At 43.3% G+C, this 14154-nt stretch overlaps 1 protein-coding gene across 1 annotated transcript in view; it reads right to left on the bottom strand.

Moving 5' to 3' along the window:
- Window positions 1-13951, bottom strand: part of LOC111154175 (calpain 13) — a 49196-nt gene extending 35245 nt beyond the window's left edge. Inside the window, exons 1-3 of the mRNA XM_022513608.1 lie at window positions 13754-13951; window positions 3775-3853; window positions 3092-3207 (exon numbers count right to left, since the gene is read on the bottom strand). Coding sequence (XP_022369316.1) covers window positions 3092-3207; window positions 3775-3853; window positions 13754-13951 — 393 coding nt within the window. The remainder of the gene's footprint in view (window positions 1-3091; window positions 3208-3774; window positions 3854-13753) is intronic.
- Window positions 13952-14154: the final 203 nt, after the last annotated feature.

Here is a 14154-nt window from a genome sequence, read left to right as displayed (position 1 = left end):
CCTAGAATAGTGCCTGGTGCAGAGCAGACTATCAGGAATGAGTGAGTTCTGACTTGAATGAGCTCCTCTGGTTGGTTTTCAATGAGAAGTCCCCTCCACCCCAGTATTCCCACATGAGTAATGCTGACCAAACTTGCTATCCTTATACAAAGGGAGCACCAGATAAGATCTTGTTCCCAGAATGGGTCGAGAATGAGGCCACCGATGTGCATTTCCTGGTTCACCCCATTAGGGGAGGAAGGCTGGCATATGAATAGTGTCTGGACCCTCAAAGAGGCATGCTGGCGCCATTTTGTCAGCACCCACACGTCTGAGGGACGCCAGAAGGGTTTTGGGCGAAGCAGCCATGCTGCCTGGGCATTGGATTCTTTTTTTTTTTTTTTTAATTTAATTTTAATTTTTATTTTTATCTTTTGGGGGGGCATTGGATTCTTTCCAGAGTGTAGAGCCCAAGCTCAGAGTGATGAGAACAGATGTATAGAAGTCAACACCTCAGCTTTTTCTGGAGAACTGTGGAAATTTCTCGCCATTCAGAAGGGCAGAGAGAGTTCTGTCTGGGCCTCAGTTTCTCCTAACCATGTGTTACTACCAATACTTGCAGGCTGAAGTAAGCTCAGACAGTAAACCTTGTATCTTCTAGCTTACTCCTTGTTCAGTTCCTTGGACCACCAGGATCAGCATCCCCTGGGAACTTTTAGGAGCTCTAGTATGCAAATAGTTGAACTTCAGGAAGAGAGATCAAAATAAAGGAGGACAACCAGAGATAATGAAGGGATGTTTAGTTGAGCAGGAAAAGGAGGTAGGTCTTCAGAATGAGAGGGCTCACTGAATTCCAGACAAGATTAATTTAAAAAAGGCACGCATCGGGACAAATTCCAGAGAAATTTCTGAACACCAAGGAGACAGAGTACCTCTCCTAAACTCACAGTTTGAAAAAGCATGTTGCAAACAAAGCCAAGAGCGTAGATTAGCACTGGATTTTTCTTTTGCAACATTGGAAGTAGGAGACAAAGGAATAGTTTACAGATATTTGAGGAAAGGGAATGGGATCCAAGAATCCCAAACCCAACTGGCATATTATTCATAAGTAAGAGCAAACAAACAAACAAAAAGTGACTTGGAAGAAATCATTCAAGGAACTACTTACTTAATGAGGATGAAATTAGAACAAAAATCTTAAGAGGGAATGAAGGGTGAAAGCAACGATGGTGGGCAGTGAGGTTTAAATATGCTTTGTATAAGAAACATGGTGACAGTGAAACTGAGGACGAACAATGATGTAACAGGAAAACATAAATGACAGGAAGCTGAAGTAGCAATGCGGATATCAGATAAAAAGGAATTCAAAGCCCAATACATTAAATACAAAAAAGAGGGATAGTGTGTGAACTTTATTCCAACCACAAGATATCAAGAACATAAACCTTTAGGCATCACAGAATAGAACAGGAAAAGTTTAAAGCCTAAACATCCGAAAACATAAGAGGAACCCTCCAAGGTATAGCTTTGGGGAAGAACTTCAATTCACCTCTTTTAGGACTTGATTAAATCAAGCAGACAAAAAAAATAAGCCAAGATAAAAAAAAAAAGTTAATTGCAGAAACAACAATCTGCAAATTGGAAAGCTTGAGTCCACATGTAAAACTTTTGCCCACTGGATATTCTCATATGTCCATGAAGCATTTGCAAAAACTGTTGTAGAATTGACATAAATAAAACCTTAATAAGTCCCTCAAACGTAGAGATTTTATGAATATATTCTCTGATCATAATTTAAATAATCTAAAACTCTACAACCAAAACTTAACCAAAACCAAAAGTATATTATCTTACAATTAATACAGGTAGTTCTAGATGATTTAACTATTGTCTGTTTTACTTTGAAAGAACAGATAAGCAATGATTAACAACCAATTCAATTTATTTCAGATCGAGGTATGTAAAAGTCAATGGACACAGTGTAAAAAGCCAACATAACTCCAACATAGTCAAAATAACTAGAAAACAATTCTATATATGATATTGACGCAAAAATTCTAATAAAAATTTTATCAAATTGAATCCCACAGTGCATCAAAAAAAATGGTACAGCAGGAGAGTACATCACTAAAATCAGGAGAACATAGGACTTTGCTCTTGTCATTCTTATTTAAGATTGTGACCCTCTAATTAATACAACAGAGCAAAAAGAGTTCTAGAAATATTAAAAATAGTGACAAAATTATCTTTATTTGCAGAGAATATTAGTTAATTAAAAAAACACACACAAAAAGTGAAACTAATCAAGAAACTTGGTAAGGTGGCTAGATATAATTTAATATATAATAAGGAGTGGCTTTCCTCTTGTCAGCAACATCTAGTTAGAGATGAAGGGGGAAAATCTCATTCATACTAGCTACAAAATTGTAAAATATTTGGGTATATATTTAATGAGAAGGCTGTCACACCTATATGGAAACATAACTATAACATTTTATTGAAGGGCTTAAAAACATTTTATTGAGGTTCTGAATAGATAGAAAGACCACGTTTCTGGGAAGGAATAATTAAAATAATAAAAATGTGATGCTTCCAAATTAATACATAAATTTAATGCTGCTCCACTCTGCATCACAGTGGTGTCTCTTTTTAATTAGACACAACGATTTTAATATTCTCATGGAAAAATAAATGTGCAAGAATTACCAAGATATTTTTGAGGAAAGAATAATGAAGGAAAACTTATTCTACCAGATGTTGCATCTGATTCTAAAGCTCCTGTAATCTAAATAGCAAAATATGGCACAGGGATCAACAGAGACAAAGGCTCAATGATGTACAGGGTTCTTGATTAATGACTTTTTTTTTTTTTTTTTGCTAATTGTTTCTGCCATTTCTTTTTATTTACATGAAAACATTTATTTTTACTCTCATGCTTCCTATGTGCTGCCAGATGTTGAGCTCAAGTCCTTTAATAGAGAGAGACAAGTAATTAACACATAGGTGACTCTTCCATCTTAAGCTAGCACACCACAAGGGTGTTTAAGACGCTCGCCTCCCTGTGCTTTCAGAGAACCCATCCACGTAAGGAGCGTCCCAGCAGTGCACATACCCGGAAACGGAAGATCCCTGCATACTGGTGTGAAAAGCTTTGGTCCATCAGGATCTTCTGCAGATGCTGCTGGTTCAGAGTCAAGGAGCCCAGCGCTGCCAGGAACCAGCAATCTCCTGCAAGGGAATGTAAGCCATGAGAGTTCTACTGAACACATCTCGAAGCCCCACCCCACACATTTCACAGGTCTCCATATGCCTCCTTCTGAATAATGCTTTTTTTTTTTTTTTTTTCCCTATCTGAGTGGTCAAAACTGGGGAAGGTCTCACTAGGGCTAGTTCCAAACAAGATAGAGAAGGAGCTGGTGGTGATGGGGGTTAGTGGTGTGGGGATGATGGGGGTTGGCATGGCTGGAATGAAGGTAAAGGGGGTTCGAGGGATGGTAATGATGATGATGAGGGAAGTGAAGAGAGACCCAGCCAGGCTTCTGCAGGGCTGGTGGGCCAACCTGCCTCTGATTCTTATTTTGCCAGAGATGCCCAGAGCTGAAGTTCTAGGAAATGTTGTTGCCAGAGTGAACAGTCCGTCCACAGCAGCACCAAGGATGATGATCTTGCCTCCTCAGAAGCTGGGGTAGAACTCTGGGGTCTGGGTGGGCACCATGCTTTGTCTTTCCCTACTTGGAGGCTGACTTCAGGCAGCTGCTTATTCCAGGGCCTGGAGAAAAGATGCTGAGTCCTTACCAGCTTCTCCTTGTTGGATGTCAAATCTGCTTGCACCTTCCAGGATGAAGTGAGGCTCTGATTTCCCATTTAATATATCCTTAGGCAAGAGGGAGAAAAGCCATGAGCATCTTTCATTCCTCTGTGTCTCCAGGTGGTACCTAAGACATCACTCACTTTGTCTTTGAGGGGTAGAGGTTAATTCTTAAATAGGTGCCTAAAATCTGAGTTAGGAAAGTTCCCCTCATTCTTCTGGTTTGATTGCTATCAGGAAGGCAAGTGTCAAAGGGGTGGCGTATGTAACTGACTAGACAGGCAAGACATGCATAAGCAAAATGCATGAGGAGATGAACATATATAAGGACTCGGGATCCTTACATCAAATAGCCCTCCCGGTTCCAACAAGCAGTGTTTTAGTAACAGGTTATAAATAGCCCTCCCCCAAAAGAGATATATTTATTACAGGACACTTTTATAAGCATAATAAAGCTTTCCTTGTGGAATGCCCCCTCTCGGAAGTCAGTATAGGCTTTCTGGGATCCAGGTTCGAGTCTAGCCACGTGCTCTACAGGATAGATACAAGACGTGTTACTCAGACCCTAGCCTACTCCCTGGCTAACTCAGAGACTGATTCTGGAAGAGCCCGGACCCCTTGTCTTGGATGCTGTTACACCGCGCCCGGTCGTGTCCTGAATTCTGACACTCGGAGCCCCTGGCAGCCATAGAAAGGGGTTTGCCAGAGGGATCTGCAGGGCTACCATGTCTGGGGAGAATCTGCGGGAAGTCTCAGCAGACACAAGGACTGTGAGAGCTCCTGAAGGGGCTCGCTTGGGCCCAGGGTCCCCAGGCACTCCCCAGCTTTCCCCTACTGGAAGTCTGCAGGATTACCTTCAGCGCCCTCTCTGTGCCTGGGGCTCTTGTTGCATTTCCACTGCATAAATTTGCATTTGCATACTCTGGTAGTTGTTCCTGTATCATTTATTCTCACATTGACAAATAAGTCCCCAGAGAACAGGGCCACAAAGTGGAAATGGATTTATTTCCTCAACAGCCGTGAATGTGCAGAGCCCTGTGCCTTGAGACACCTGCCAGCCCTTTTTAAACTGCCAGTTTCCTGGTGGGGACGCCAAAAGGCAAACAAAGGTGTGCGTGTCTGGAAACTCCTCAGCCCAGCTTGCCCAACCCTAAACATGCTCCCACTGCCTTCTGTACAAAGAGCCGGCCTCTTGGGGGAGCCAGGAGAGACGCACGCATGCCCAGACCCTCCCCAGGTGGAGATGCCTAGGTGCTCACCAGGTACCTACATCTGGGCTCCAAGCCCTCCTCCGAAGAATACCCATGCCTGCGCAGACGCGGGGACTCCCCCAACACAAGTGAGCGGGGCACACTACTGCAGGGCCAGAGAGGGAGCAACTTGTCCAGTTCCAAACAATTTGGGGCACTTCTACTAGCTGTCCCCACCCTTTCTCCTGCAAAAAGGAAGTGAAGGTCTCTCTGGGGTTTGCTGTCAGGGAGCAGATGCTTAAGATTCTCCACTGGTGGGAATTAGAGAGAGCAGAGGCCACTGGGCTTGGGACTGGGAGCAAAGACAGCTTTGCTCAGCTTTCCTGACCTGCCCACAGTCCCTTCTCTCCTCTGCTGTTTGCTCCTGGTTTCCCGGCAGGGACTGCAGAGGGGGAATGGGTGTGCTGAGAGGCATTCACACAGACCTGGTGTGGCATCCTGCCGCTCATTCTCCCTGAGTGACCTTGAACAACTCCCTTGACTTTGCTGAGACTCAGTTTCCTCATGTGCAAAATGGAGACGTGAGGGGTAAAGCGATCGAGGCACTGGTTGCCTTGCTGGGGTCCGGGGGCTTTATACACCCACCGTCTCCCATTAGCCTTGCAAAGCAGGAGTCTTTCTATTTTACAAATGAGGAAGGATGTGAATACTTAGCAGAACATCAGACAAGGTACATGGTCAATAAATATTGATTCCCTTCTTCTGTAATATTTGCAAAATTAAAAAGGCCATACTCAGAGGCAAACCCAGAGCCGCAAATGCATTCATTATTAAACGTGATAGAATAAAAACATGAATTAAACAGTCAATTCATAGATGTTAGAAAGATGAAAAGGGACTCAAATATAGGCAGAAAAAAATGATAAAAGAGACAATTAGCAAATTCTAATATAGAAAAACAGCAAGATTAAGAAAGCAAATAACTCATTCCATTTGGGGGAGAAGGTTTACATAGACTCCACCTTTGGCAAAGATGGTAAAGAAACCCTACTAAAATTAGAAATACAAATGAGGTTTTAGCAATATAAAAGCATGATGTAAAATTCTATATGAATGAATTTAAAAATAATGGTGATTTTCTGACTAAAAGGAACACGATCAAAAACGAGTCAAGTTCGTAAAGAAACTGAAAAAATAATCAATAATCTTGTGATAGTATTTTCAGATGATAAAGAATATACCCCTAACAGCTCTGTAAAGGCTTCTAAAGGTGCATGATTTCCTACAGAATTCTCTCAAACTTTCAGGGAATAGACAATTCCTATGTCACTTAAATCTTCAATATAAGAAAGAAGGCAAAAAGAAAGTCATTGCCACCATTTATTTTAAGAAGCCAGCATAGCCTGAGACAGCGAAAGCACAACACACCTACACACACACACTACTGATTTAGGATACCAGGATGGTTTCATATCAGGATATATATTAATATAAAGTAGCATTTACACGGGCTAAAGGAGAAATAATTTATATCCTTCTAAGAAATGCACAACTTTCTCTGACTCAGTAAAATGATAAAAATTTAAATTAAAAAAGTGTAACTAATCAGGGGCAAAAAGACCTCCTAATGCTGTGAAAATGAAGTGGCAATTATTGCATATCAATATTCAATAGCAAGTCTAGGGGCAAACCCTGGAATCGTCTGCATCAAAGTTGGGCACAAGATCTTCATTTGTGTCTCTTGTCCTCTGAGGGGACTGTTTCTTCCCCAGCCTGGGCTTTAGAGGGGTGTTGGGTGATCTAACAAGAGCTCAGTGTGCAAAATGGAGACTCGAGGCGGCTCAGTGGGTTGAGCATCTGACTTTGGCTCAGGTCGTGATCTCGGGATCTTGTATGGAGCCCTTCATCAGGCTCCCTGCTCAGTGAGGGGTCTATTTGTCTCTCTCCCTCTGCCCCGTCCCCTGCTCATGCTCTCTTTTTCTCTCTCAAATGAATACAACCTTTTTTTTTTTTTTTTTTTGAAAGAGAAGTAAGGGGGCACCTGGGTGGCTCAGTTAGTTAAGTGTCTGCCTTTGGCTCAGGTTATGATCTCAGGATCCTGTGATTGAGCCCCACATCGGGCTCCCTGCTCAGTGGGAAGCCTGCTTCTCCCTCTCCCTCTCCCCCTGCTTATATTCTCTCTCTTGCTCGCTCTCTCTCTATATCAAATAAATAACTAAAATCCTAAAAAAAAAATAAAAAGAAAAGTAGGGGGGCGCCTTGGTGGCTCAGTGGGTTAAGCCTCTGCCTTCAGCTCAGGTCATGGTCTCAGGGTCCTGGGATCGAGCCCCGCATTGGGCTTTCTGCTCAGTGGGGAGCCTGTTTCCTCCTCTCTCTCTCTGCCTGCCTCTCTGCCTACTTGTGATCTCTCTTTCTCTGTCAAATAAATAAATAAAATCTTAAAAAAAGAGAAGTAGAAAGAGATGGAAATTATACCCAGAAGCATTTTCATCTCTGGGCTGACTTGCTGAGAGAATAGGTAAAGATGAATGGATAGAGATGTGAGAGAGATGTATATATCTCACAATATTACTCAGCCATCAAAAAGAATGAAATCCTGCCATCTGCAGAAACAGGGATGGAGCTGGAGAATATTATGCTAAGCAAAATAAGTCAGAGGGAAAAAAGGGGAGAAAAAAAAAGAGAGAGAGAGAGAGAAAGGTGAACCAAGAAACAGACTCTTAACTATCGAGAACAAACGGATAGTCACCGGGGGAGGGGATGGAGCGATGGGTGAAGCAGGTGATGGTGATGAAGGAGGGCACCTGCTGTGAGGACCGCCACAGGATGTGGTCTGGAAGTGTTGAGTCATTAAATCGTACACCCAAAGCTAATATCACATCAGGTTAACTGGCTGGAATTTAAATTCAAACCTAAAAAAATAGAGAGAGAGATGGCCGTGCTCTGTGGGTGTCACCAGGGGGGACGAACACACCAGGGCAGTGAAGTGTGACAAGATTGGCAAGAAGCAATGCCCACCCTGAGCGTGACTCAATCTCCTGGGACCTTCACAGACAGGCAGACTGCTGGGTGCTTCCTCCCACAGCCGGGATTCAGTGGGTCGGCGGGGGTTGCGTTCAGGTCGTATACAGCAACACCAAGGACTCAGAGGCCCCACCAAGGGCTGGGGACAGGTTCAGGGAAGCTGAGCACTTTGTTCCAGAAGCCACAGGAATGGGCTGTGAAGCAGGCAATGGGGCTCCACAGTGCCTAGCTCTTCCTCACCAGCAGACAGGGGCTTCTCCCTGTCAGGGTTTTCCAATTCTGTGAGATGGGCTCTTTGGGGGCTCTGAGACATCACTTGTATGGAAAGCAGTCGCGATGGTTACTTTTATGACCTGACTGGATCATGGGGTACCCAGATACTCAGCTAAACATAGTTTCTAAGTGTGTCTGTGTTTCCAGATGAGATTAGCATTTATTTGAATCAGAATTAAGGAAAGCAGGTTGTGATCCCCAGTGCCCACGAGCACCACCCAATTCGCTGAGGACCCCAATAAAATGAAAGGGAGAGGAAGGGAGCATTTGCCCCTTCTCTGCCTGACTGCAAGATGGGACATTAGTCTTCTGCTCTTGGACTGGGAATGACACCATCAGCCCCCAGTCAGACTAAACTATACCTCTGGCTTGACTGGCTCTCCAGGTTGCGCAAGGCAGACCTGTGGGAATTCTCAGCCCCCATAACCACGTGGGTCAGTTCCTCACAGTAAAAACATCGATGGGCTAAGTCTAGGTATTTCTTATATAGTAGATGGATACACACACACACACACACACACACACACACACACACACATGCACGCACAAATCTTATTATTACTATTTCCTTTGGAGAACCTTGATTAATACAGAAGCCACCAGAAACAGTCATACAAGTAATCTTAGCAACTTCTGCATTGAGAAGTTCTTTCTCAAGGCAAACTTTTTGGGGCAGTCTGTGTTATATCAGGTATATCAGAAGCACATGTAAGGCAAGAATGCCTAGAATCTTAGAAAATACTCTCTTAGGTGGTACCAGACCAGGCAGTCTCCTGTGATCGCTCCTGGACATGTCTTTTCCAACACAACCTCCCTTGGTATACTTTGGAGCGATTCTTGCATTCATCAGAGGCTGCTAATGCATGGTCCCAGAGGGTGTGCTGCCTTCTGGATGAGGGAACACCAGGTTTATCATCTTGGCATTCAGAAACAGGCTAAATGTGTCTTTCAGAGGGTGGCCAGAATTCAGGCTGGGCCAGGCGGCAGTATTACTCCCTTTCTACTTTTGCTAGAGAGTTTTGTTTTATTGGTGTCAAAGTTCTTTGGCTCAATGACATTTGGTTCGGGCATGATCACTTTGTCACTTTCGGTTACCTGCTGCCTTTGTAACCTACACTCATATGCCCATTTTGTTAATCTCTTCCTTTTCTGAAGAACTCATTTTGGTCCCAAGGTCAATCATTTCTAGTGAATGATCCTTTTAGAAACTCCACTCTGGCTACTTAAAAGATGAAAAGTTGTTACCTGGGTAGGCGATACTTCATTCTGGGGTGGCCATGAGCCAGAATCCACAATGGGGTTGGGTTTGGAGCTCTAAGCACCCATCAGAGAACGTGTTTTGGGCCCACAGATCCTTCTTCAGTTGAGAAGTGAAATGTTTGTCATAAAAGAATGGGGACAAAAATGAAACTGCAGCCTCTCAGTCTGATATGAGTTGGTGACTCTGCTGTGAAGATCTGTATCTATAATTCTGTGCTGTCCAATATGGTAGCCACAAGTCATATGTGACTACTTTAAATTCAATTTAATCTTCAATTCCTTAGTTACACTAGCCACATTCTAAGTAGCCAATAGCTACATATAACTAGTGGTTACTGTATTGAATGGCACCGAAAGATTCCGCCATCATGGAAGTTCTACTGGACAGTGATCATCTATTGAATAAGGATAATAATATTAGCTACCTTACAGTACTATGACAGTAATTAAATGAAATGTCATATGTAAGGTGCTTAGATTAATACTTAATGCATGTGTATACTTGATAAATGGGATTTGTTATTATTTATGAAATTAAAATTCTAAAAGGAAGTCACTCTAACGTCAACTTTCAGGGAAATTAACAAATAGATACCCCACGTACAAGTCTAATTCTCAGCATTGTCTCTTGCTGACACGGGGGGTTACAGGCAGTGCTGAGGCTGATGAGGAGTTGGGTCTTATCAGTGCCATTGGCTCAGCGCAGGGTCACAGGCTGTTCCAGAACCTGATCGCCTGCCAGTGGAGACAGTGTGAGGGGTGGGTTGGAAATTTCTTAAACAAAGAGAAGCTGAATGAAGCAGGATATGAAGGAACTTCTATTTCAAAATTCCAGCAGCAAAATGGATTAGGTTGACTCTTGGAGGGAGGGAAGGATGGAAGGAAGGACAGAGTCAGAGAAAGAGAGAAAAAGAGAGGGAGAGGACATTATGGGACATCAAACAACTTTTTTTGTACAAGGCATTAAAAAACTGAGTCTAGTTTTATGCCCCTGACTGTTGGGCTATTAGTGAATCTACCAAGCCCAAATGAGTACTCAATTTCAATGATATCCATGATGGCTTAACAATTGCCTAGCGGATGGAAAGTCCCCATTGTCTGGAAAAGCCGAGGATGTGAAGATGGCCTCAGAAGCCTTGGTACCATCTCAGTCATTACATTGTTGAACTTGAAGGAGTGCCAGGCAGACCTCTGGACAGTGACTGGGCAAACTCTAGATTGGGAGGCAACCTTCTGAAAGTAGTGAGAGTTAGCAGAACACGAGAAGAAAGTCATTCTCCACACTCCCTGCCAGGCTCCCCTAGGCTCTCAAATGGTTTCATCTGACCTACATTTCTCCCCTTAAAGTGTTTGTTGAAACTATTTAAGGGCTAAAGCTGACTGTAGTGTGAAAACCCAAGAGAGCCAAAAGGACAGCCCCCGAGGCTGCTTCCCTATGCCATCCTTCCCAAATTATTTGTAGTAACAATAGCTAGTGTTTGGTAAGTGTTTACAATGTGCTAGACACTCTTCTGAGTATTGTCTTCATTCCTTAAAATAATCATGTGAGGTACACATACAACATTTCATTTTTACCCGCATTCTTTTTCACCTAAAAAATGGAAAGTAGGACACGACATGGACATTGATTCTTGGTTACCAGACAAGCGAGGAGTCTACTGATGCACAAAATATTTGTGGCACACAGGAGCCCAGAACACAACATGAGCTTATGATGAGGCCTGATGGAAAACAGGAGAGTGTGGTGATAGAAGGACAAGTCTTGGAGACAGAGCCCAGGGTTCAAATCCCAGCTATACCACTTTGGGCATGTCACTTAAGTCTGTTTCTATTTTACATCCATAAAATGGAGTTAATAATTGTACCTCCTTATAACATCACTGTGAGGATTCAATGAGTCAAATCCCCTAAAGCCAGGCCTGCCATATAGTCAGCAGTGTGTAAGTACTGGCTTTTACAACTAGGATCGAGCCACACTGGCCATGGCTCTTCTTCCAAGGCTCCTTCCAGGAACAACTATAAGTTTTGGCAGTTGAGGATGTCACCATCTTGAAAGGGTGAGTTCACTGGCCTTCTCGTCTACCATCCTACTTGTTAAACAAGTCAACCTACGGATTCTCAATTGCACATATGGAGCTTGAAACCCATGTCAAGGACCTGTAGATAGAGTCATTCCTTCATCCATTCACACACTTATTCATTCATGCAGATCCTAACAGAGTCCTATTGGGCACACAATCCCCTGTGAAGAAAAGTGTACCATGTGGAATGAAGAATCTTTTTTTTTTTTTAAAGACTTTATGTATTTATTTGACAGACAGAGATCACAAGTAGGCAGAGAGACAGGCAGAGAGAGAGAGAGAGGAGGAAGCAGGCTCCCTGCCGAGCAAAGAGCCCGATGTGGGGCTCGATCCCAGAACTCTGGGATCATGACCTGAGCCGAAGGCAGAGGCTTTAACCCACTGAGCCACCCAGGTGCCCCTGGAATGAAGAATCTTAATTTAAATCCCAGGTCCTTCCCTCACTGCCATCTTATGCAAGTTGCATCACCTGTCTAAATCTGTGTTCTTCTTAATGTAACGGAGAAAGAACAAAAGAGAAAAAGCAAGAGAAGTCACATGGAAAACTCAGGGAAATAGAAATGTAAATGTTGTGATGAGGGACAGGAAGGCATTTGTCTCAGCTTTCAGCTGAGAAGAAGAATGGAAGTAAGACATAGCTGCCTCTGTATGCCCCTGTTTCAGGTCCCTGGCAGGATTCTCAGGAAGTCAACTCACTTACGTTTGCCTCAATTTCTCCTTGCCCCCAAAATACAAAATTTGAGATGCCGCTAGAATCAGATAATAAGAAACTCCCAACTCTTCCTCTGAAACCCTTCCATTTCAACATAGAAATGTTATAAATTCTTTAACACTATAAATATGATCTCACATCTATTACTCAGCACCTTGGGGGGAAAAAAAAAACACTTTCTAAAAGAATCTCAGCTCCTAAAAATAACAAAGGGAAAAAATATAACCCTTCCAAACTTTAAATAGAGCTCTCTGTTCAGCTCTCTGTAGGAGGGGAAGGCCAGAAGAAGAGAATCGTTGCTGGGAACTTCATGCCTCTCCTGGTGAGATAGATCCTGGAAGCCTGATGTACCACCATTTAATGCTGAGCGCTACCTGATCCCCACACACCCTCCCCTCCCCGAAACTCAAATCTGTCTCAGGTTAGGGCAAGACTTGACAACTCCAGAGTTCAATGTCTTATTGTATGTCATCAGAAAATGCCCTTTCTGTATAACCTAACCTGGGTTTACTGAAAGTAGAGTGCTTGGAATTTAATCAGTGCTTTGTAGCACTTGCTGATATTGTAATTATTAGCTTACTGGACATTATATTATTTTCTCTTGTTCTACATTCTGCTGGCTGCTTTTGGAAGCAAGAACAGCAGAGTTGGGCATTAAGGCCCCCAGAGTGGTCCTCACCTGGGTCCTTTGCATCAACAGTAGCCCCTGATGAGATTATAAGAATGTTAAGTGGGTTGAGAAATTTTTCTTGGGGATTCATGCCCTGAAATGAATATTGTTTAGAAAAACCCAGAGGGCTCATCTCACTAAAGAGCTGAGTTAGCAGCCATCTGCTGGACTAGGGGAAGAGGGGGTTTTGAATGTTGCCCTGAAATATCTCCCTATTTGTATAGCTGATATCTGAATTCTTTTGTAAGTGATCAAGCCTTTGCAAGATTGAAAATACAAATTTAAATGAGAGAGGTGAGGCAATTATTTAAATTTATCCTATTGTACAAGTGATGGATGTGATATCTTGCCTTTAAGTTCCAACAGGGGAAAAGAAAAAAATAAGGACATTGATAAGGAAGAGAATAAGGAGTGATAGAGACAGACGGGCTCAATTATGGAGATGAGACCAACTATTACAATCTTCCTACCCATGGTTTCCCATTTTACAGATGAGAACATGAGGCATGCAATCCAGTGATGTGCTCAGTGATAGAAATGAGTTAGAATGCAGGGGTCTTGGTTTCTGGTACAGGGTCCTTCCGTCCCCCTGAGGATACAATATTGTAGCTGAGGGACCCGATAAATCTCATTCTCCTTCCCATTTGGTTTGGGCCATCCTTGAAAATCAGGTCACAGGCCCATCCTTCTTTCAGTGAGAGGTACCATGGGACGCAGCTCGGTGGTGCTGAATGTGTTCCGGAGGGGCTCACTCACCTTTGGCCGCATCCACCTCAGGCTGGAGAGGTCTTTTCCCTGGAGCAGCTGCAGACCTATGGAAGAAGGCTCTGCAGGGAATGTCTCATCCTCAAATGGTAGGCCTCTGCTTAGGCAACTATCCCACAGGGAGGTGAAGTCCTGGCCGTTGAATTTGATGACCGGGGTCTTGGCTAGAGGCTCTTGGTTGTGTGCCATGACTCTCCTTAGAAGACAGGTAAGGCCTTTTCCTTCTGGCAAGAGAGAGAGATATTTTTAGGAATAAACTCTCAAGTCCTTTGCATCATGAGATGTGAGCCTTGGAAGGGCACTCAGATGTCTCCCACCCCCTTTTACAAGTGACAGTACTGAGACCCAAAACACTTCTGTCCCCAGTGACAGAGCCAATTGGTGGGTGAGCC

Source organism: Enhydra lutris, unplaced genomic scaffold (genome assembly GCF_002288905.1).
Source record: "Enhydra lutris kenyoni isolate GAN:26980312 unplaced genomic scaffold, ASM228890v2 scaffoldscaffold35, whole genome shotgun sequence".
Lineage (NCBI taxonomy): Eukaryota > Metazoa > Chordata > Mammalia > Carnivora > Mustelidae > Enhydra > Enhydra lutris.
This window is presented reverse-complemented; position numbering and strand designations above follow the sequence as displayed.